General features: G+C 38.1%; 1 protein-coding gene across 1 annotated transcript in view; it reads right to left on the bottom strand.

Annotated features, from left to right (window-relative positions):
* Nucleotides 1-25,373, bottom strand: part of HMCN1 (hemicentin 1) — a gene marked incomplete at both ends in the record, with an annotated part of 192,319 nt that overhangs the window by 86,581 nt on the left and 80,365 nt on the right. Inside the window, 20 exons of the mRNA XM_080622289.1 lie at nucleotides 326-449; nucleotides 1,219-1,373; nucleotides 1,587-1,756; nucleotides 2,381-2,489; nucleotides 3,829-4,110; nucleotides 4,681-4,959; nucleotides 7,558-7,712; nucleotides 8,575-8,701; nucleotides 9,269-9,416; nucleotides 10,093-10,223; nucleotides 11,276-11,470; nucleotides 11,876-11,971; nucleotides 13,023-13,295; nucleotides 15,683-15,810; nucleotides 18,268-18,442; nucleotides 19,228-19,387; nucleotides 19,999-20,111; nucleotides 21,609-21,753; nucleotides 23,650-23,777; nucleotides 25,240-25,338. Coding sequence (XP_080478415.1) covers nucleotides 326-449; nucleotides 1,219-1,373; nucleotides 1,587-1,756; nucleotides 2,381-2,489; nucleotides 3,829-4,110; nucleotides 4,681-4,959; nucleotides 7,558-7,712; nucleotides 8,575-8,701; nucleotides 9,269-9,416; nucleotides 10,093-10,223; nucleotides 11,276-11,470; nucleotides 11,876-11,971; nucleotides 13,023-13,295; nucleotides 15,683-15,810; nucleotides 18,268-18,442; nucleotides 19,228-19,387; nucleotides 19,999-20,111; nucleotides 21,609-21,753; nucleotides 23,650-23,777; nucleotides 25,240-25,338 — 3,192 coding nt within the window. The remainder of the gene's footprint in view (nucleotides 1-325; nucleotides 450-1,218; nucleotides 1,374-1,586; nucleotides 1,757-2,380; nucleotides 2,490-3,828; nucleotides 4,111-4,680; nucleotides 4,960-7,557; nucleotides 7,713-8,574; nucleotides 8,702-9,268; nucleotides 9,417-10,092; nucleotides 10,224-11,275; nucleotides 11,471-11,875; nucleotides 11,972-13,022; nucleotides 13,296-15,682; nucleotides 15,811-18,267; nucleotides 18,443-19,227; nucleotides 19,388-19,998; nucleotides 20,112-21,608; nucleotides 21,754-23,649; nucleotides 23,778-25,239; nucleotides 25,339-25,373) is intronic.

Here is a 25,373-nt window from a genome sequence, read left to right as displayed (position 1 = left end):
TAATACCAACAGTGGCATGTCGTATCTTGACTCAGAATGCATCCACCTTCTGAGTGGTGGGTTAGTGGCAATGTGTTTGGCTTCTTGGAGTACCTCTGAACAGAAGGGTTAACTGTGAAGGCATTCAGAAGAAAGCCAAATCCCAAGAAAGACAGCTTTTGCCCTCACTTCTTACTAATGCGGTGGGACAAAGAAAGAAAACTGAAAGATAAATGTGCAGAGACAACAAAAATGACAGATAGCTTAAAATAGAAGGGAATACAAATGTACAAAAGCTGCCTTAAACCAGCCACATTTAGCTTCTAACTGGAGGCAGAAACATTACCATGCACATGAAGCCAAACGTGTTGTTGGGCTTCTCCCGCAGCATTTGTTGCCACACAAGTGTATTGGCCAGCATCTTCTAGCAGGGCCTTGACAATTTGCAGAATACGGCCTGAAGACTCCAGCTGTACCAAAACAGAGAGCAGGGAACCGCTTTACACAACAATCCCAGACAGAGGCAATAAGCGTAATGGCAAAGCAGATGTTTACGCTGAATATAGCCAGTCTCATCTTTCTTCTAACCTTGGGCTAGGTTATTCATGCAAGAGGTGTCCTGGCAGTTCAAAGGACTTCAGTGCTCCTGGGACATCAGGATTATTAGCTGCACAGCTGTAAGGAAACCTAGATGGCAGAGGGACAGGCAAGCAAAGTGAAGACTGCAGGCAGAGAGAGATGCTGTTGGCAAGATATCAAAAACTGCTCCAGCCTGAAGTAGATCAAAGCCATTACACGCACTAAACCTTAAAGCATGCAAGCACTGGGAAGGGCTGTTCATTGAAAGTCAGAAACTCCGTGAGAAGGGAACTTATAGGTAGGTGCTGCAATGGCAGTGTCTATAGAAAAACTCATCTAATCCTGCCTCACAGTCACAAGTAGGTAGAGTCACTTTGTAACTGGCAAACAACCATACCTTGAAGGTTAAAGTACAACTAAAAGAAGCCACATGATGAATTTACAGTCATGGACTCTTCTGATGGGATTCAGTCTACTGAACACTGCTATTCAATCTGAGATACTGTCCTACACAGGTAAAAAGCCCACTGCTACCCAGGATTGATCTTTAGCATCTTTATATCACAGCATGAGGGAAGCAAAAGGAAAAGAAGCACTAACATGTATAATTTATTGTAACTGTCTTTCATGGTTTGGATCCCATAAAAGAGTAGTGCTTACTCTTATATTTCCTCTGGCTATGTTTACTGGTTGACCATCTTTTAACCAAGTTATGGAAGGGCTAGGAATACCATTGGCTATGCACTGCAGTGTCACAGGCTTGTATATCACAACAGCTCTCTCAGAAGTCCCAGCTGATTTGATAGTTGGAGGAACTGCAAGAAGCACCAGAAACATAAATTAAGTATCATTTGAACATATGCATTTAAATATGTAGAAGCAATATCCCACAGGTAAAAGCAGCTCTACTTTTATTTTATCTACTCTCATCATAAATAAATAGATGTTTACAGAAAATTTGAGCACCTTCTTGCTAGAAATATAAAATATAGACAGTCTGCTGTTTCTCCTCCTCTCAAGTAACCTACCATGCACAGTAACATCAAATTCCTTTTCATGTTTTCCTGCCTTATTTGCAGCCACACATTTATAGCGGCCAGTGTCTGACACTTGAGCTCGAGAGATGAGAAGTTTTTGTCCATTTAATAAGATCTTGTGTCCAGATCCCTCTTCAACTGGTTGGCCATCTTTCAACCACCTAACAAAAATAAAGTACAGTCTCAGATTCCTATGAAAGTAAGAGCAACAACACTACTAAAAAATGTACAATACTATTAAACAGAATGTCTTGGTAACTGCATTTCTAGGAAGGTTTGGAGATGTAGGTAGCATTCTGCTTTTCTGAATGCCACAGACCACAATGGTTTATCAGATGTAAGCAGGATAGAGGAACATGCACTAAAGAAATCAGAAAGGTAACAGGTAGGAAGCAGTAGTGAAAGCTGCTACCACCAACAGAGGCAGGCAGAAATCTTCAAAGCAAAACCAATCACTGGTGGCTGATGAGAAGTGCACTGTTGCATTAGCAAGGGAATAAGAGTTTTGTCAGATCTTGTTATCTATCCTAATCGCCAGGATGTGCATATTGGCACAACATACCAAACTGCTTTAAAATAAAAACCTGATCCTGCCATGTGTGTTCCTGATGCTGTCTTCAGTGGAGCCAGGAGTTTGTCCTCCATGCATTAACTAAACAACGTGGACAGTTCATAAAGACTACCTCCAAGCTCACCTAATCAACTAGCTTTTTTTTTTTTTTTTGGGGGGGTGAGGGGGTGGGGGGGTGTTTTTTTTCTTTTTTTTCTATTGTCAATCTCCTTACGTGATAGTTGGTGAGGGTGTCCCTGTTGCTGAACAATCTAATTCCAATGGGCTATAGAGAGCCACAATGTAGTCCAAGAGCTCATCTCCACCTTCCACAAATGGCGGCACTGTAAGAAAGAAAAAATCCATCAAAACCAACATTTAAGGATCAGAAATACCACAGAATCATTGAATAGTTTGGGCTGAAAGGAACCTTAAAGATCAACTATTTTCAACCCCCCTGCCGTGGGCAGGGATACCTTCCACTAGACCAGGCTCCTCAAAGCCCTGTCCAGCTCAGCCTTGAACACTTCCAGGGATGAGGCAGCCACAACTTCTCTGAGCAATCTGTTCCCGTATCTCACCACCGTCACAGTGAAGAATTTCTTCCTCATATCTGATCTAAACCTACACTCTTACATCTTAAAACTATTAAAGTCTATCTCAAATAATAATGCTAAAACCAAAATAATCTTGAAATCTATCTCACTTTGGGCATGCACTGATTTGTAGATCATTACGAACCACTGTTACTTTTTGAAGGGAAACATCTACCCAATGATATTGTGCAGCTTCAATTCACTCTTATAATACTTTTTCCTTCTTTGTTTGGGTTTTTTTCCAGAGTCTGTCAGAACAACCTTGTGAATGGGAAGGGGGGTGGGATGGATGACAGGGGACAGGATGACTACAAGGGACTTTTAGCACCCTTTGTCAGCAGAATGAGAAAATAAGGGTGCAGAAGACCCTCTTTCATGTCCTCTTCACCTTATCTCATGCGCCTGCAGGAGTGGGCTAATGAGGAAGCACTGCCATACAGCTCCTCTCAGCTCTTTCACTGTCCAGGAAGACCACTGAGATATACCTCAAGCAGCAGAATGGATGTTGTACATCTGCATGCAATAGTATGTAATGTTCTTCATGACAACAGTTCAAAGCCTAAAAATCAAGTTCTTAAATAAACCCTTCCATGTCACAGAGTATGATTAATATTTGTACAATTCATTTACCTAGAGACATACAGAAGGGACTGCTGACAGGCAGACTTTGGTAATGGAGCAAAAAAAAGAAATAAATCTTTTCCAAGAAAATGTTCAAATTTTGCATATTATCCAAAATTAAGAGAAAAGTGTTCTCTCCCCAGAAGCAACTACCCAATGCTATTTTTAGCAGATATCTTTCATATCTACGATATTCTTCTATGAAGGCAAGTTAAAAGAATTGTAAAGGTTACTGAGAATAATATTTACCTACCACATGCACAAAAACTCTCTAAGAACTAACCTGAAAAGTACGAATCTTTAAAGTGCCCTGTAACCCTGGAGAGAAAAAGTGTGCAGTGCCCAGAGTTAACTAGATACGTAGGTTGTCTAACAGATCTCCATATAACAATACCAATAAAAATAAAACCATAATTTTTTAGGTTAATGGAAATCTGATGAATAAGTATTTCTGTTGCTCACACACCTAAGATATCAACTTCATATTTGATTTCTTCTTCTCCAGCTATGCTTGTGGCCACACAGATATACTGGCCCCGGTCAGCCTCAATGGCATTCAGAATTTCCAGCTTCTTCCCACCAGATACAAAGTGGAGGTTGTTGCTTGCTTTCACAGGCACACCATCTTTTAACCAAGTAAGGAGAGGTGGAGGGTTGCCAGCAGCTTTACACTCCAGCGTCAGTGAATTGCCAGCAACCACCTGTCTGTTCTGGATTGTGTCAGCATCACCCTCAATTACTGGAGGGACTGTAGAGAGGAAAAAAGTATATTGCAAGCGATTAATTCTAGAGCTAGAAAATGTATTAAGAGCAAATGGGTTAGTTCCTCCCCACACACTTGCGCTCTATATGCCATTATGTCACGCGTAGTTTCATGTGAGAATTTACTGCTGGGGCAAGCCAAGACAAAGGGGAAACAGAGAAGTCTGTTGAGCTCAGTATTGACCAGTTGAGGATCTGCAGGGCTTTGAGATGAAAGAACTAAATACGGTCTTAAAACAGTACACTGAAGATCCTACCCAGCGTGACTATTTCAGGTAAGTGTTGTTTACATGGAGAAGAAATAGTTTTGATGCTTCACTAAAGCATGGTATCAAGGCCTGTGAAGTCAAAAGCTTTTCAAGAGTCACATTAAACACACAGTGTAAAGCTCCTTCTACGTAGTCTTGCTAACAAAGGCCAGTTTTTACATTCAGCTATTGACTGCTGTGTGCCCTCGACAGAACTGCAAATGTTGCTGATGTTACAGAAGCAGAAAAGCTTTTATTATGCTTCCTGTAAAATGACAAATAACCAAGGTCAATAAACTCTCACTTACTGTAAACATCCACATCATACATTTTCTCAGCAGCTCCAGCAGCATTGGTCACACGGCAAGTGTACTTTGCAGAATCTGACACTTGGGCATGAGGTATCTGCAGGAATTGCCCTCTATCCACATACAGAGCTTGGGGGTTGGAAATAATTGGGTATCCATCTTTGTACCATGTAATGGTAGGAACAGGGATTCCCTTGGTTTCGCATTCCAAATTTATAAGGTTGTTGAGAAGCGCTGATACTTCTGTAGTAATATTTCCTCCTTTAATACTAGGAGGGACTATTTCAAAGACAAAACAACATTAAATCCTTAGTACACAAGTCCGCAGATTTAAATGGATTACACATTAGAATGCTGTAAGAATAAAAAAATTTTAGCTTAATCAGATTGCCAACCCTTCCTGCTGTTTTTCGTTCTTTTTTTCTTTTTTCCCCAGCAGAGTTATACATTGTCTGTACATTCTATGCACACACAGAGTGCAAAATATGAAAAGAACACAACATAAAGGGCCACCATGTATTTAAGAAACAAGTGCAACACTGAGGTGCACTGCTGCATTGCTGCCTCCCTAGTGGTACCTGGAAACATCTACCTTCTAGGGTCCCACATTTGCGAAGTTAGGACAGCTGGGCCTCCATGTGTCCTGCCATGCATTTGGTTATGGCTCTGCCTCTTCCCTGTCTCTGAAGGGTGAAAAGCCATTCCTGTACACCCTGGGAGGTGCATCTTTGCAACAAGAAACAACCTGCTATTTAAAGTACCAAATACAGTTATTGCCTCTACAACTGCAGTGGGAAATGCTCAGTACTTCAAACTTCCAAAGATGAAGTCAGTCACTTTAAGACTAAATATGAGCTTAGCAGTCAAGCTTTATTCTTCTGCTTTTGAAACTTCTGGCTCGTGATCATTTCCCTTGCTTGCTAGGCAGCAGTACTCAGATTTTTCTAGCAAGCAAGTTCTCGTGTAAATCAGCCAATATGAAGAGTTCGTAAATCTCTGTAGAAGTAATAAAAACACAGAGCAATTGGCAACAACTGAATTTATGATTGCTGAAAGTACTAGACACATGTGGCAGACACATTAACTCCTCCATTGCCAAACATGTTCAGTATATCCTCGACTTCCACTATTTCTGTAGTGTTCGTTTTAAAATGCTACTGCAGAACTGTAAAGCAAAGTGTCAGTGAATGGATCTACACCTATGAGATGGGTCTTGTAGATTATCAAACCATGATGAAATAGTTTTCCAATTATATACACAAAATACACAAACCTAAATATACACAAAAATACACAAACCTAAAAAAACATGCTGAAACACACCCAGTTCAAAGGCAAACGCCTTTATCAGCAAATCGGGAACAGTTCTAGCATGGTATTTTGGGAAAATTTCAAGCCAAAAGTAGAGCTAAACAACTAAAACATAGTAAGAACTAGCAAAAATTGATGTATACATTCCTCACTTACTTTGTCGGCAGCCAAGTTTAATGCGAAATTTAAAAGTAAAGAGATATTCAATTCTATTGTCATAAATTCACCTCTTTTGTCTGAGGAATCTGAAGGTCTACTCATCTGCAAGGATTTTATTTGTGTGAGATTTTTTACTCCTCAAATCTCACAGCAGCCAAAATTGCCTGTAAATCCTTACAGCACTTTCTTTGTTTCTGATGCAAAAGTCTTCACTGGGACTGGTCTTACAGTCATATTACTGTGCATGTGATTGCTCCATGCTTCAGAAACACCTCATGTAAGGGAAATAAAGTATAATAATTTCACAGTTATCAGAAGAAAAGACACACAATCTTCAGAAACAAATCCATAGCAAACAGGGACTCATCAGCTTAAGGCTCACAGATCCAGATTCCTACCCTTCACACTCCAGGCACTAGTGTGTTATGCCACCTATAGATTTCTGTATTTGTTTCCCCCTAATTTCTGCTAGCACTGTACTCCATCAATTTTCAGGTCACACTAGGCTTCCACATCTTTTTTGCCTTCCAAACTGAAAAATTTTTCCCCATCTTCTTTGAAGTCCTTCTTCAAAACCTAGCTCTTCCTTCTTCCATGAATTTTTCACCTCATTTTCTCTCATCTGATAATAGCCTAACTTACATTAAGCTTATCACAGGAACTGACTGTTCTCCATGTCTTTGGTAAGACTCCACTGCTTTCAAAAACACAAAAGTATACCCAGTGTGCTATAAATCTCATAAAAATAATAATAATTATGTTAACAAGGTTATATTCATGCTAGTGCTTCTCTTCCAGTTATAAATGACCTCACTTGATAGAAATGACGTTTGCACCAATTTAAGCAAGATGACATGCCACACTATCTGAAGGTTATCTGGAACATTCTTTTTCAAAGACTATTGTGGTCTGATTTTTACTGGTTTTGCACTTTGCTTTACACTTTTGCATTAACTCTAACTTATTCCTGGCTGAATTTACTCCTAGTACGAGGTTTAGAAAAATAAGACCATGAGTGTATTAAAATCTTAATTAATTTTCCTCTCCCTAAGATCAAAATAATGAAGCTAATGTGTTAATAAAATAAGCAAGTTGAAACTAATTAATTGCAAAGTTTGAGAAGGCCCTTCAAGACTCTTGGCTTTCACAAATTAGAAACTAATAAAATCACAAAAAAACATAAACACTACTTTAAGACCAAACTTGCAAAGAGTACATCCATACTTATCTTCACACATACAAACACTAAAAAAGATCACTTTGTGAGCAAGCATTAAGTTATGTTTACATACAAATTTTGCAGGATCAGAGCCTTACTTTGTATATGTCTGAGTATCTCCATTCAAAAAAGAAATCTTATGAGTAAAATTAAAGGATCTTCTAGAATTTGGCATTCTATAAACTTACCATGGATGATCAGCTTGACCTCCTTAACTTGTTTGCCAGCAGCATTGGTGGCACTGCACTGATAACGACCTTTGTCAATCCTTCGCGCATTCTTTATATGTAGAACTTGGTCTTTGTCCTGAAGCTCAACATTGGGATCACCCAAAAACAAGGGCCTGGAATAAAGATTATTTTGCTTCACAGAACTATGACCACATGCTTTCAACATTAATTTAAGCAGACAGTAGTAAGAAGGGGTCCTTTATCAGCAGTAATTGTACCATTAATATGTACCATTTAGCACTAGAGTAACGGCATTAATCTGAAGACCATAAAGTGACAAACTACTATCATTAACTTTATTCCTAATTTTTAGAATGAACCAAAACATAGAAGTACAGCCAGAGGCCCACTACTAACCTCAGTTCCTTTTTCTAATTAAATAGGTCACAACAGTCGTTTGCTGATAACAAAATGTTTATAGGTGGAAATGTCAACATATCAAACCAAAGCTTAAGGAATTGTCACATCAGAATATCTGTGAGTACTAGCCAATGTCTATGCTGAACTACACTGTTAAATACCAATGCTGTTTAAAAAAAAACACAGCCCATTTTGGCTTTCAGCTAATCTTTAAGCCATCATACCATATTTGACATGGGTATGGTCTACCAATGAAAAAATTATGTCAGCAAAACAACTGTATTTTAACTGATTCTATATTTAAAATAATCCAGACAGAATAAACACAAATAAATGGCTACGATTATCAAGCTTCAAGCATTTTCTGGCTTCAAATACCATAAATCAGCTTAGCAAGTGCTGATGTCAGTTATAGGACAGTTCATGAATAAAAGCAGGATGCTAACTTTTGGTTAAAGAATTTGCCACTTCACACCCCCACTAATTATAGCCAATGACAATAACTCAACACTAAGTAGTTGAAAGCAGAGCTTACTCTTACGTTACACCTTCACCCTCTATGTTCTAAGGGAGGAATAACCTAAACACAAACCCCAAAAGCTATAATATACTTACTTGCCATCTTTGAACCAGTGAATGTCAGGAAAAGGGAAGCCTTTGGCTCGACATTCCAGACTGATATGCTGGTTGAGGAGGACTGAAATTTCTCCAGGGGTATCAGCAGCTATTATACTTGGTGGAACTTTTAAAAGACAAATATTACAGGAAGAACCTTTATTTAGACAGGGAAGGTATGCTATGAAACTGGAAGAAATGCAGTAGTGAATAATAGTATTTCCTTGAAACAACTTTAGTTTTCACTGCAAAGTGACTTCTGTTAGATCACATCACCATTTCTACCATGACAAGCACTTCCACACTTGTGCTGGTGAACTCTAAGATGACTCTTACACACCCAAAATACAAAACATAGCACAAAGACCAAAATCCAGAAATGAAAACCAATGTTTTGTCTGTGTCACTACAAGAATGGTAAATCTTAGGTATCCAAAAGCCATCATGATGAGCTCTTTGACAGCCAATACTTTATGGGCAGTGAGAGGAAGAATCTATCTATAATGAATTTAGATTTATTGGTTTCTTAAATATCAACTGGTTTTCACAGCACCAACTTGGAAAAAAAACAAACAAACAAACAAAAAAACAAAACCAAAACCCAACCAAGCAAAACCAGTCAAACAAACCCAAACCAAACCCCAAACAAAACAGAAACCCCACTCCGCCCTGAAAGAAGCCCCGTGGAACTAACCTAATATATCTAGGTTAAACAGCTTCTCAGAACTTCCTGCTATATTTATGGCTTTGCATGAATATTGTCCAGCATCATCAGTAGTAGCTTTAAGGAGCTTCAGTATCTTCCCACTGTGCAAAATCTGTAGAGTACTGCTTTCCACAACCTTAAAAGAACCCAAGACATTTGACTTGCATGATCGAAGTTACATCAGCCAAATATCACAGCTGGATTTTTATAAGAAAATGATAGGTTTAGTCTAAGGATAATGTGTTTCCCCTTTCAGTTACAGCACTAATCTCTGCAATTTCTGCAATCTATTCAATATGACTTGCAGCTCAACATACAATAAGGAGTGGGAAAACCAGAGGAATTCTTCATTCGTAAGTAAATGGTCAGCCACAAAGGTGCATAAAGTGGTCTCTCCTCATTTAAACTATCACTTATCAGCTTCAAGTAGAAGTGTAAGTCTCAAGAATAATCCTGAGGAATTCAAATAACCTCCAAGAGTTCTTATTTCTCCATCTATAGAATGAAGAAAATACAATTATTGGTCCCCCTTGTAAGGACTCTGGCATTTGCAATACTGGAAGATTGCTAAGTCTAATTCCCAGGGGAATCATAAAAATAAAGAGTTTACTTTTGACTTATGGAACAGCTGAATGAATGGATTAGCCATATGTAGCTGGCTTTCTGTGTGAGTGATCTTAGCGCAGTTTAAATATACATAGAGGCATGTATGAGCATTTATTTTAAATGAGTTCTCATACCAAGCACTCAAAAGTCAACACATAACTGGCTGATGATGGCTATGTTACTTCACTTAGGTTAATCATACAGACCTGGATATCTTCTTTATACCAGGAGATGATGGGGAACGGGTTACCAGATACTTCACAGAAGAGACTTACAGGGTGATTAACAACTACAGATGTATTCGTCACTTTTTCTTGATCTCTAATTTCAGGAGGAACTAAAAGGAAGCACACAGTCATGTATTAAGCCTCCTATTCCAGTGATTTTCCACTTCCTCCTTCCTCCCCAGTCATGAACCACTGTAATCTGAATTTCTTAGGCCCTTTTCGTTCCCTCCCCAGCTTTCCATTTGCCTCTTGGCTCTGGATGTATTTCCTTGTGTCCTTTCTTCACTTTCTCAAAAAACAGAGTCTCCTGCTGCCCAGAATTCCAGGGAAATTAATTCAAATGCAATCACCATCAACATGTCAAGAGAATTATCTTAAGATTTAAATTTAATTTTATTTAAGCTTAATCTGAAAATATCATGTTATTTGCTTAGCATATAAAGGAAGCAGATTCCAGAGAGACACCATTCCTCTTCACTGTTTCAGTCATGCCCAAGAAGATCTGCCCATCATTTGTTCCATTATGAATGCAAAGAGAATGGTTTTATGTAGTGGATTAGAAGGTTCAGACCCCCCTGATGAGCCCTGCTGGCATAAAATGGAATTCCTCCTTTTCTCTGGATAAAGATAAGAATATAATCCTGCTCAGGCATCAGAGCCCACTGTCATGGGAAGTGAATAAGGCTGGAAAAAAAGCACTTTGTAAGAAACAAAATGTCAAAACATATCCCAAGTCCACCTGTCAAGTTTTTGTTTTCCAATTGGGATTCAGGATTATCAGGAGCAAGAATTCTCCTGTGTTCATTCTGATAAAAAACTTTTCTCATATTTATATGAAATGCAGATCTATCCCTCAATCTTTAATTTCTACAGCACAAAAGTCTTCATTTGTTATATGCATTAAAGTTTTCAAGTACAACGAGAGCCCTCTACCAGTGAGAACACACTTAGCTCTTTGAGCAAAACAGATGCTTAGTGCACAGTAACAGAGAAGAGGAACAATATAAAAAGTATAGAGTATCAGAGTAATAGAACTGCAAGTACACAGGCTAGATTTTATAATTTAGCTGTACATGGACAGGTTTGTGGCATGCAATTTCCAACAATAAAAGAAAAAACGTTCTTTGAAACCTCTTCCTCGATGGTTGTATTTATTATTTACCATTAACCTTCAGGCTGTATTTTCTTTCTGTGCTTCCAGCTTCATTGGTTGCCACACAGACATACTCTCCATTATCAGCAGGTGTAACAGAAGCTATGATCAGCAGTGTCCCATCCTCCAGAATTGAAATCCCTGGTTCACTACCTGTCAGCTCTCTTCCATTACGTAGCCATTTGATGACAGGCTTTGGAGTACCTAACAAGAAAAAGGTGAAACTTTAAGAAATGCTTTGCTCAACTCAGAGTAAGAAAGATTCAAACAATTCCCACAGCTTGATGGAAGTCATATTGGCAAGGAGGGTGCACAGGGAGGCCATGAGCTTTCAAATTTAGAGGAAGTCCTGGCTGTTATAGTGCTACTTGAATATTAAAATTCTTACTCCTGAATATTATAACATACTTGTTGGCTAACAATGACTTTTCCCAGAACTTCTGCACACAGTGGTTATTTAAATCACTGTTAGTTTGATTTTTTCCACATAAAGTACATAAGCAAAATAATGTGCAGATTGTACAATTTTACCATGTCAAGGAAACTTGGTATTTAAAATGGTCACAAAAATATACTTTTGTCACTAAAAGTGGTAACAATGATACACACCTTTTGCTGGACATGGGAACACAGTGCGTTGATTTGCTACTCTTACTTGAAAGGGACTATTGTACGCAGGGTCCAGATCCTCAATAGTAGGAGACTCTGAAAGAAAATCAGGACCCCAAAAAGCTTTTTGACCTCTTCTTTCAAATATGAAAATACAGTCTGGCAATGCATAATGCTTCCAAGTCTCTGTCATTCACGCAAGCTCAGATTCCAATAACCCTCTTTACATTTATCAAAATGTGAACTGTACAAGCAGTCTTGATTTCAGTGGGAATATTTAGGAAGTAAGCAGTACAAAAAGGCTTTCAAGTTTGACTGAAATTGGTTCTCTCTAAAACCTGCTATATTTGTTTTGAAGGCAGAGATAGTGTTTCTGCAAAATCTGAAAAATACTACTTGCACTTTTTTCCTTATACCACATATTAGTATTACTTCCACTTTCTTTATTCATCTCAATTTAAACTTGTGTGTGGACTGAAACTATACAAAGAATTTTATTTATAGTTAAGAAAAGTTATTGGAAGTTCTTTGTTGTTTGTAACAAGTGGTTCTCAGCATCTCTAATTCAAAGGGATCAGAATGTTGCCTTTAAGTTATTACAAAGGAATACTTTCTTCTTAGCTTAAGTCAGTCATGCTCCATTGATGTACGCCAGCCCATCAAGAGAGGAATTATACTAAATACTTACATTGGCATGTTGACCACTGTTGCCCCTCTCACCATTTCAATAGCATATTAACCGATTGAGTGAAGAGCTCAATTCCAGCTCATAAAAAATTCCAATTCTATTTAAAGCTGTGATACCAGGCTCTGAGGTTCAAAGACAGTCTCTGAAAATCTGAGACATCTGAACATACAGAGATAATATTTGAAAAAGAGGTTTCCTATACTGGAATCTGATTTTAATTGTGTATTGCAAAATGAAGTCATAAGAAGCTTGAATACAGAGTATTTCTTTTTCTTATTTCTACAAACTTTTCTAAGATTATTTATATATTCTAATTTTTCTTAATTAACATCAGAACATAACGTCCAAAACAGATTTTCTTTATGTAACACTCAGCAACAAAAAGCATTGTTCTCCAAAACTCAATCAGACAGCACTAGCCAGGGCAGGAGGCAAGATTACAGTCATAATTACAAATACCTTGAACTTGCACTGTTATCTCTGATGCATCACTGCCTGCTACATTACTAGCGACACACTTGTAGCTTCCAGCGTCAGGAAGCTGGACGCTGTTGATGCCTAGAGCTCCATTCAGGCTGTAGATAAACTGCCCACCATCTACTGGCACAGCACTTCTGCCTTTGAACCAAGTGATTGTTGGTGGAGGGATCCCCTGGGCGTTGCAGGGTATGTCAAGTCTGTGGCCAGATTGGACTTTCAAAACTCGAGGTCCACGCTGTATCTTTGGAGGAACTAATAAAGAAAAGTTTAGTCCACAGTAACATGAAGAAAATTATGTACAAGATCATTCTTAAGGCTTAAAGTGTTGGAGTTGTTTAGCCTGGAGAAACAAAGGCTCTGTGGAGAATTGATTGTGGCCCATCAATACTCAAAGGGGGCTTATAAGAAAGATGGGGACTGACATTTTGGCAAGGCCTGTAGCAATAGGACAAAAGGTAGTGATTTTAAACTAAAAGAGGGGAGATTCAGACTAGATACAAGGAAGACTTTTTTTTTATGATGAGGGTGGTAGAACACTGGAGCAGGTTGCCCAGAGAGGTGGTAGATGCAATGTCTTTCTTTATTCACTGAAACCAAATTCCTGCAGACGACTAAGAAAGTAGACCTGTATGTTCTCTGCATAGAACAGAATAATAAAATCATAGAATATCAGGATGGAAGGGACCTCAAGGACCATCAGGTCCGACTCTTATAGGCAAAGCATGACCTAGACTAGATGTCCCTGTACACAGTCCAGCCAAATGTTAAATGTGTCCAGTGTTGTGGAATCCACCACTTCCCTGTGGAGATTATTCCAATGACTGATTATTCTCACTGTGAAAAATTTACTGTTGTGTCCAGTTGGAATCTCTGCAGCAGTAACTTCTACCCATTACCCTTTTTCTTTTCAATGTGACTTCTTGTAAAATGGGAGTCTCCATTTTCTTTGTAGCCAGCCTATAAGCACTGGAAATAGGATATACAACACCCTTTTGCTTAACTTATTTGAAGAAGATATGTTTCAAAATCTACTGCATGACATCCATAGGAATACTGCAATACTATTATACTGCACACGTTTGAAGAGCTATGGGTACTGGCTTTTCATAACACAAAACAATTTGAAAGTTTTTATGATAGAGTTAATGACATTTTCCTTTTGACATTTTAATTTCCTTTTCCTAATCCCTGATCTTTGTATGCTTCCAAACACAAGTTCAGACAAGAAGATATAAAAATGAATGAAGAGATTCTGCTGGCCCCAAAGAATAATATAAGTCCTCCATAAATCTTTCGCCACAATGTTTTTCCTTCTAAGGATCATTGGCAATATAAAGACTTAAGAAGAATGTCTGAAACAATAACAAGTGCCATTTTTCTAGACTCTCTGTTAATGTAAAATTACAAAGATAAAACAAAGACGTGCAATGATATCAGCCTTCTGTATACACATAATCAGACAGTAGTCTTCTATAGCCATTGCAACTGAATTAGCATAGTTAGAGCTGCTGGGGTCTGGATTTCAATTTGATACATTCAAGGTATGTGATCCACTTCGAAGATGTGTACTGGCAACAGGAACTTCCAAACTCTACATGAACATGAACCACAGAACTATCTATACAACTACTATCAATCAGCTTCCTGTGAGCTGTGCAAGGCCATGGCTCCTGCACCCACTCTCCAATGAGGTTTAGCACTGGCAGAAGGGATGTGGCACAACCTATGTTTCTGACGCAGTTGAAGAGGAATAAATGCAAGAGCATGGAGCTAACAATATGTGACACTGTATAAGTGGTTAAAAGACTGTGGTTGGTCCCCCAGTATGCAAAGACTAGGAAAGAGACAAGGGAGTGACAATGTGATGTTCTATGATAAAAAGGAGAGGGAAGAGGACATAGGTCCTAAACTCCTAAAGCACTGACTAGACACCTTTACTGAGGTGGAGAGGAAGGTGAGCACAAACACAGAGTACTGGCTTGAACAGGGGAAGTACAGTAGGATAGGTTAAGGTATTAGTTTGAAAACGTGTGTACAGCACAATGTACATGCATAAAGCTGTGTGCTAACAGGAGTGGCTGCCTATCCACAGATGACACACTTGCACACTGGTTTCACTACCACCTCAGCAACTTTTAATATTTGGCACCAAGAAAGTTTGGATATGTAATCCCTATCAAGTTCTTGGGAAGCTGTACATCCTGGCCTCAGCCCACTTTGCTATTCTCCCACTTTACTAACTTTGTTAGCCACTGTTTGCAAACTTACTGCTCAGAAACCTCTTGCACAGAAAACACCCAAGTGAATTAGAACAAAAGTCTTCAGTTCTTAAAATCCCTCTGGCTGACTTAAAGAGAGTTTGATATCATATTGTGTATAATTCTTCCACAAGTCTAAGGAAAATTAAAGGAAGGGGGGGGGTGTATGTATGCATGTGTGCATGTACATATGTATACAGATGTGTGTGTGTATGTTTCCACATAACCAAAAACAACAACTTAATATGAAGATAATATGACCTGAAAGAATATAGGTCAATAATATTTAATGTACATGAGGGAAACTGCTCAAAAAGCTCTGTATGTTGCTAAATTCCATGCAGAAACTTGCCAACGATTATCCTTTAAGTTAAAACTTACCATGTACACTTAGCTTCACTGACTGAGTCACATTCCCAGCAATATTTGTGGCTACACAGATATACATTCCACTGTCTGAAACTTGTGTCTCACTGATCTTCAATGACCCTGAGGGTAGGAAAATGTGTCTGGAAAAATAAGAAGCATATACATTGTACAAACACGTATTGAAAGGTGAATGACCTCTACTTACACATTGCTAATGATTGCCACAGGCTAAAGTAACACCATTCTACAGGGCACACTGACCTGTGCCATATTACTAAAATATGATATACATTTACTCATTTTGTCTAACTCTTTTCTGATCCACTACATTCAGAATACACAGCAAATATCTAAAATGTAAGATCCAAATTATGAAATTTGTTCTAGCTACTTACAGGACATATTAAAATCAATCTTGTTTCTAGAAATGGAGGGAAAACCTAAAACCTAACCACAAAACCAACAACAACAAACACATAGAAAGATGGAGCTCTTCAACCTCCTGACAAATATTACTGCTTAGCCCAGGCCACCAGGGTCAGAAAGTTAAACCATTTTTGATACTACTTCACTCGCAAAAAGATGTTATGTTGATTCATGATGGAAGAAAGAATTCCAAAGAGGATTCTGATTCACAAGTGCCAGTTCTGGTGTTTACAGAAATCATTATTATTCATCAGTAAATAGTCCATTAGATAGCATGAATTTTTACTACAGTTCTGATCATGGCCTTTGACATTACAAGATACAGTGGCCAGCAAAGCCAAAGTCTTCTTATGTAGCAGACTAAAGTAACAGAGATAAGGAAAATAAATGAGGAGGGAATAAAAAATTACTCCTACAAGAAAGTTGAAGAGGGGCTTTTTAAAAGGGCATGTAGTGATAGAAAAAAGGGTAATGGCTTTAAGATGATTGAGGGTAGATTTATATTAGACATCAAGGAAACTCTTTACTGTGAGGATGGTAAGGCCCTGGCACAGTTTGTCCAGAGAAGCTGTGGCTGCCTTATCTCTGGCAGTGTTCGAGGCCAGGTTGGATGGGAAGTGTTTGGTTTTGGTTTTTTGGGTTTTCTTGAAGGGATTTTTTTTTTGTTGTTGGATTATTTTTGTGGGTTGGTTTTTTTTTGTTTGCTTGCTTGTTTTTTTTTTGTTTGCTTGTTTGTTTTTTTTCCTTAATAGACCCAGCAGATATCTTCCACTGTTTTTTCCACTAATTAGATTTGCTTTGTGATAAAAGTTCGTCCATTTCTAATTTCACTCTTCTTTTGTTTACTGGTCAGATTTCTAACATGATCTTTGGGTGGTCTCAAACAATTTTGTTTGGGCTACTTCTTTAACTTTTGCTGACATCTGTAAACAATTTTATAGAATGGGTTAGCTGGACTTCTGTTACCCTGGACAACTTGGATCTCTCCACAACAGCCATGAGCAAGTAGCCTAATTTATCCATGTCTCCTGAGATAAGATGAGGACAAGTGACCAAGAAGGCAGATTCATTAGTGCATGCAGTGTGTTTGCAAGACATAAGAAAATTCCACAGATTACTAACAAATCAACTCTTTGAGTACAAGTAACCCTTACCAAATCTGGTGGCCCAGCAGCTATCAGTTGCTGAGGCAGTCACAGACTCGCTGAAATGGGTGGATTTGAGGTGGCAGATTTGGCCAAAAGAGAAACATCCTTACCCTGGGGTCTGTACAGTTCCTTAATTCAGCTCAGACACAGCCTGATTCCCTCCACTTGGATCACTGAGAGACACAACAACGGGCACAGCAATTGCTACAATGTGCATTTGGCCAGCATTTCCATTTCCTGATTTATGAATACAGCTGTAGCCTTTACCTCTTCTGAGGTATCTTGAAGACTAGAATGCACTAGCATGCCCTGTGACCTGGCACTTCAACTGAGAACATACAGAGAGTAATCATCTACTTGTCTCCTCTCTTTATTTTGTACCAGATTAAAATAATAAGGAAGAGCTCCAATATTGTGGCCCATGCTGTATACAAGATGGTCCCCACCTGTTCATTCTCTAAGGTTGTCAACCTAACATTTTCATGAGCATTTAATTATGTTTTCACATGTTCAAGAATGCCTGGAGAGTTTCTAAATTCAAAAAAAAAAAAAAAAATGGTGAGAAATGAGCCTTTGTAAGCACTCCTAAACATTTATCAGCATCTGTATTCTACAGGCAGCCCAGACCTCATATGATTAACAGGCAATGCTCCCCAAGCATAAATATGAAGTACTTAACAAAACAAAACCAGTTTTTAAACCTTTATAATCAGGCACAGATTATGTGGGTCTCTGTACACCACTGCAGTACAGATATAACAGGATCACCTTATCTTGGACTCTTGAGATTGCGTATAAACACATTGGAATTGAAGCTGTACAGTAGTGCATGGTCTTAGTATTCCTTTGTAAAGATAAGTATGCTTGGTTTGGAAAAGAGTGCTAAGACTTAATAAAACAGGGTCCTCATGCAGGACAACTTAATACATTCTGATTGATCCTGTGGCAATCAGAAATTATATACTCTTCCAAAATCTTAGCTTAGATGCAATTTCACTTTTCTTTAACACCAAACATTGTTACCTTGGAGAGAATGGAGATATGAGCTGCACTTCTTTGGCCCAGCTAATTATGGGGGGTGGCAGGCTCTTTACTTCACATGGAAGCGTGACATCTTCCCCTGCAATTACTGAGATCTCTATGGGTTTATCATATGCATTTCCTTGCTGTGCTCCAGGCCTGGATACTCTAGGTTTCACTAGGACATAGAACATGTTAGGAAGCTGCAATTAATATATACATTTGTACAAACATAACAGCATACAATTATACTGCAGATTAAGCACCTATTTTTTCAGTCAGGTATTTAACATTACAATCTCATTTTTTTATGACATGTCTGCAATAGGCAAAAATCATTGTAAAGCTGATGTACAATCCCTGTAGCTCAGACACTGGCTGATGTCTACATACAATACCACAAATACCAGCAAGACGGCACTATTTACCCAAAAGGCTGGATAGCAACATACACATGGAGCTCATTCGTATGCCGAACTCTGTGTTGCATAGGTAGCTTGCAAACAATACCTGAACTATGTTACACTGCGGCACCAATAAAAGGTCATAAAAGCCTACACCTGAATCTTTTTTTTTTTTTTTTCTTCATAATACTGGAAGATGGTAGGAAGCAAATTCTTCTCCTATACAGATACTTCTTATCCATTTCCATAAAAGATGAAATTATGATCAGCCCAAGATCCTAGTGCCTGAACTCAAGGTAAAAGGTATCAGGAGGTCTTGAAAGAATCATAATGCCTGAAGTTCAGGCCTTTCAGTATCAGCTATTTATAAAAATGCCTAGTATGTGGAGACAGTGATCTAGGACAGAGTCAAAAGCACTAATTAGAGATAAATTTAAATCCCATTTGCATGGTGGGTATCCTACTTCACAATCCACTGGCACAGGTTTTACTGTCTAAAGTAGAATGCAACGAAGGGAGAGAGACAATAACATTATATTTGATTTCAGTTCATCTATACCATAGACAGTCAGCTGGACTTTCCGTGTAGCATAACCAGCAGCATTTGTTGCAGTGCACACATATTCCCCAGTTTCTTCATCCCCTGGTGAAACTACATACAGACTTCCATCAGACCCTGCAGAAAACTTCACATTGCTGGAAAGAATTACTTCTCCTTTCTGTGGAAAGAAAAAAAAATTAAAGTCCACAGTGCCTGGATAAAATTCAATAAAAACTAAATAAAAGCAAAATAAAAACTAAATAAAAACAAATAAAAACTAAAGTTTACAGCAATAGAGTAAAATCTAAGGAAGACTTTCAGAAAAATTCCCAAAGAGGCTGAGATCCTCCTCACTGGGCATCTTGTCAAGGAAAGGATGGAAAAGTTAAGGTTAAACCCAGAATGCCGTTATTAGACACAGCTTTCTCAGAGAAAAATGTCATCTTAAAGTAAAGCTCAAAACCAAAACTAAACTGTCAATCTTTGGCAGGTTGCCTAATCTCAAATTATCAACTCATGACAAGAATATGAACAATTTCTATAGTGTTAAAAACATAAAGATACAGTAATAAGCAAACTCTTCCAAAGACTAAAACATCGAACTACGGCTGGGCCATGGCCAGAAAGCACTGCTCTGAGAAACAAAAGCAGATACGAATAGAGAGAGATTTCCAGTTCCCTCAGAACTGATGCTTTTCACTCTGTTTCTTGCATTTAGTTTTTATGACAACTAAATTATAGTTCAATTCACGATCTTTCACCATAAACAGCTGAAAACTGAGAAATTACCTTAGACCAGACAATAGATGGCTTAGGAACTCCACTTGCTTTGCATGGTAATGTTACTGGGATTCCTTCAATAGTGCTGAATATCTGCTGTCCATGCTGAATAACAGGCAGAACTAAAAATAAATGCAAATATTAAACACATGTAGAAAACATTTCAAACCGTGGCACAAATCTTACAATAAAATCCTTAAATTTAATCACTACTTCATACAGGCAGCAGGGCTTGGGAAATTTCAGCCTCCTCTGAATCCTAGCACTGATAATGATCATCCACTTTCCCTTCCACTCTGCAGTCTTTCATGACAGAATAGGTACCTGTTCATATTAAAGCATGTCAGCCACAGATTGATCATTGAATTAGGTACACATAGTTTTAAACTAACTGCAGGTATTTCACATACCTGAATGAAATAGTTTCAGAAAGTCTTTGCCCAGTATCCTCTGACTGCATATGATTCAACCTACACAGCACCTATCACGAGAATGGATTCAGCATTTTTGGTGCTGAATCAATTTTCATTGATGGAAAACCTTTTGAACAGAGTAGACATGAAAGCAAAGAGCTAATCACACCCTTTGTTATAAATACCACAAAGCTGTGCTAACTCCAGTGATGATTTCTGCAGAGACTGTCTGTTAAACGAACTTGAATAAAAATACCAGATCATATCACAAAATCTGTAATGAGAGATAACAAGAGCTACAGTTCCCCTAAGTATCTGAGCTGATTTTTTAATTTAAAACAGAAAAAAATATCAGCTTTAAGTCTGTAATATCAAAAATGAGATCTTTCTAAAGCCTTCCAAATATATTCCTTTCTGCTCTCAAGTTGTGAAATATTCCAAAAACCAGTGCTGACATGGAAGACTAAGTTTATCAGACACTGAGTACTTGCCTGTATTGAAAAATAATAGCCAGCCTTAGCATAGAAGAATGTTCCAGCAAGTTCAATGAAGCTTAAAATAGATCTCCCACGATTAATTTAGCACATCAGAAAATTTCAGGATGTAAACCATGAAGTGGTTGTGACCCCCCACAGAGTTAAGACAAATAGGTTCAGCTGAATTTCAGACAGGTTACCACAATGCTAACACTTTGTCTTGCTGTCAGTGTAATTTTTGGTGTGTTTTAACAAAAGAGAAAAAGGGAGGTGGAGGGGAACCAACCAACAACTAAACACATTTTGCCAAACTCATTATTCATTTTTGTTCTAATTCTCCCATGAGTTGTGCCTCTTTACATCAGTTATGAAACCACTAGACAGCACTTGTCATTGTTTTCCAGTAAACTTCCACTTGCGCCTGTTTTGTTAATAAAGCTAAGCATGAAGACTGCACAGCCCAACCTTTGTAGATGTATAAAAATGAGAATCTTTTGCAAACATCAAATGGTGTTATTTTAATTTTATTTTAAAAAGTCTCAATCATTTGGTTCTTTCCTCTGCAGTGGATCAGATTTCCCACCATGTTAATTTAGAACATAACATTACAAAAGATTACTTTTGAGAAATTAGAATAACTAACAAAAAAGCTTGGGTGAAAGCTGCTGGTAGCAACAAATGCATTGTCATTTTACATTTGGCACAAAAGCAACAAGACAGTATTCCTTACCATACACGTTAACAGTAGTAGTTCTGTTGCTTGTCCCAGCAACATTACTTGCCATGCAGGTATAATCACCACCATCCTGCAGCCGAACTCTTTCAAGGTGCAGGCTTCCATCGCTGCGCACATTAATGTAGGGATTGGGAACAAGCTGCCAAAAGAGTGATGTAGCATTTTACTGAAGAAAATACTCATCAATAATATTTATTTTGGGATGCAGCGTAAGTTTACTTGACTGTTTCACATTCTTAAAAATATGTTCCTGGAGAATTTTAATAGAGCTTTTCCTACTTTCCATCTGTCATAAAAAGCTGATTTTAAATAAGAATTTTGGTAGCACCTAGTATTTACTGTTGGAACGAGATTAAGATCTGAAACAGCAACTCTGCTCTGCCACAGCACATACAGAACTGCCACTCATGCTTAAAATCCTTCACTGAAAAAAAAAAATTTAGACGGATTAATTTACTGCAGCTTTTATTGGTTACTCCAATTTATTTGGTTACTCAATATTGATTACTCAATTTGATCATAGATCAGCTCTTGATGAGGGCAATGGCTCATCGTTCTTCCACAAATAGATCCTTCTTTAACCTTCTAACTTGCCATATCCATCAAGTAGAAGAGATCAGCTCTGATGCATACCATTGTGAAACATAAGAAAAGTTCCAACTTTCATGAAAGAGCAGGGTTTTATTAAAGTTATATACGTTATAGCAACACCCAAAAAATCCATGAACTCAGCAACACAGACTTGCCTTACAGAAAGGTTGTTAGAATGCAAAATGGTTCCAGTCATGCTGTGCTCAGAAAAAGCTGCATTCTTTTCTAAACATAACTTACCCCAACACTGTCCTTGGAGAGCAGCTTCTGCCAAAAGCTTACAATTACAAGGAACTAGCACTGCTATACAGAGGAATTAGCAATTCAACAAGGAGGATCCTGCCAGTATTTCTCACAGAAGTTACAACCTATGCTACTTGCACTTACGCAGTCTAAAAAAAGGCCAATGATTTGCAGTGATACAAAAACTGAGCAAAAAACTCCAGCAAGCGAATGGTCACGTTGTGCCAGGGTTCTGCCCGGTGTTGATAAATAAAAGAAAAATTTCTATAATATTTTAATTAAAGCTGTGAAGCAAGGGCTTTAGGGAGATATTAGCAGGCAAAGCTTCATATAGATGTTAAAATCTGTGTTTGACTGCTAGTAAAGTGTAGTGTCTACAACACCTTTCTGTCTACAGGATATAAACTGGCAATGGTATGCTCCCAAGAGGGAAAAAAACCACACTCTTTCATGCCCAGAGCAGTGCACCACTAGGAAAGGAGTATGTGGTATAGGGATACTGACATTTATCTCATTCCATCAGCAACAATGAAAGTCATAAAGTTAAAAAACCTTAAATCTGCAAAATTTAATTCTTTTGTCATTCTGGTAGGTATATTCCACTAGCATTCCTATATTCAGAGCTGAAGGCTGAAATTCAAGAGCTAACAAGGACATATAAAACTGCTTTAAAAGTAAGATAGAAGATAAAAGGACAATTCACAAATACTTTGGTTCCAAGTTCTTTTCTAGACCTTTACGTCTCCCACTACCATCTCCTACATCCTCATCTATGCTTCAGACTTAGATATTTCCAAGAATGGGCAGTGATCAGTGAAGCCTAACTATCAGGATGCCACACTTCCACTTTCGTATTATGAACAGTAATAAACTCATTTCTCAGGAAAATGGCTGTACTCTGAATGACAGCGCCTGCACAACTCAGATGCAGCTATTGCCTTACAGGTACAGCCAACCAGTTTCTCCTGAGGAGGCAACAGTTGCTACAGAGTGGTGGTTGTCTGCTGTAATTCAACTCCATGACATTAGATCCTTGCTTCCAGGGAGCCAGTCCAACCTCATGAGGCATTTTTATTTGAAAACCTACCAGTATATTTATACATCAACTTCGGTAAATAAAACCAAGTTGTTATTGTGGCTTGAAATGTCAGTTGTAGATTTGCTCTGCCAAAAAATCTTAGAGAAAACAAAGCAGTCTTACCACCATACTGTTTTTAATCCACCTGCGGTCTGGAATGGGGTTCCCAGCAAGCAATACACATGGCAAAGTGAGCTGCTGCCCCTCAATTACATTGGCTGTGGCTGGACTTACTCCAATCAGAGGTGTAACTTGAACAAAAGAAAGAATTAGAAAATGTTATTATGAATTTTTATGTATTCATAAAAAGTATTAAATTTTAATTTTTATTATTAGTCCTGTCACTAATGCTACATGCAGCAGCATAAGACAAAGGTGTTCTTGCATAAGGTACTATACAAATATAGAGCAAGAATCATTTCCTACAGTGAAAACTATACAGTGTAAATGGAAAGGAAAAAAGGGTTAAGAAAAAAATGTTGCCATCAACAAAGAGCATGAGAGTTCCAACATACTCAATTTTATGACAAAAAATAGAAGATGGGATTCTGATATCTGAAATGTCAACAATGCAGGCAGGGAAAAAAAGAAACAAACAAATTAAGGGGTGGGTAGCATGGGACAGAAAGGAAGCTGGAGGAATGCACATATAGTGATCTCAAGATTAAGGAATGGCAGAAAGTGAAGATGTTGTCTAGCTGAAATTGGATTCAAACCAGCATTTCCCTGAAAACTCATGCTCCCTGACACCAAGTTGATATATTATTTTCTCTTACTTGAGAAAAAACCAAAGAACAGAAGTAGCAGGTTTGGAGAGGACAAAAATAAAAAGTGATAATTTCCTTTGGGTATAAAATTTTAAAAGGTTAGAATAGAGGTCAACAGCCCCACAGAAAACTCTGCATTCTCTGTGACGAGCCAACAGAAAGCACTCCTGAGCACATGCTTGGTCAAATAATTTTAAGTAATGGGGATCAAATAACACTTTTAAATAGGTAAAAACACATATATTAAATACTACTAGCATTACAGATTCCCACTACGTGTTTTAAGTTAAATGGTTTCTTTGATGGCAGTTGGACTCCATTCATACCCTCCCACAAATGTATACATTCCATAGCATTATTTTTCTTTTTATTACCAGTTGTCTGACTAAGATAATAAACAACTCCTTAATAGCACAGCTGTTGTCAAAGCTAGACATTTACTGTCTTCTTGGATTACTAAGATTTCTTCCCAGTTTTATCAACACACTGATCTAAGCAAGCTCATAGCTGCCTTTTTGTTCTTTTTAAATGGCAAAAACCCCATCACTAGCATTCATCATTATGGTGATTTTTCATTCCTGAATTAATTTACTTAGGAAGAAGAAACAGAAGACAGGATAAATTATTTTTTAAGCTCCATGTTATAAAATGAAGATGGAATTAATTCAAATTAATGTAGTCAGTCAGAAGATAATGTTTTAATGCGCAAGATTCACTCAAATCAGTTAAATATTCCACACAAGTGCATTCTGATTCTGTTTGTGTGTACGTATGTGCACATACGTGTAAATATAGTATAAGTATGTCACGATGTATGAATGTAAACCACAAACACCTTCATTTTTATATAAACACCACCAACTATTGCCTCCCCCAGTGTACTCCAGATATTGAAATGCTGCCAGTCTCCCCTTTCTTTGCTGTCACTGGCATTAATCAGTCTTACCCAGCCCAGTTACTGTGATCATGGCTGGCCGTGACTGAATCCTTCCAAACTGGTTCTCAGCTTCACAGATGTAAGTTCCTTCATCACTGACCCACAAATCTAGAGGGTGAAAAAAAGTAAATCCAATTGCAGCA

Source organism: Psittacula echo (assembly GCF_963264785.1).
Source record: "Psittacula echo genome assembly, chromosome: 7".
Taxonomy (NCBI): domain Eukaryota; kingdom Metazoa; phylum Chordata; class Aves; order Psittaciformes; family Psittacidae; genus Psittacula; species Psittacula echo.
Note: the sequence above shows the minus strand (reverse complement) of the source record. Positions and strands in the feature narration are given on the sequence as shown.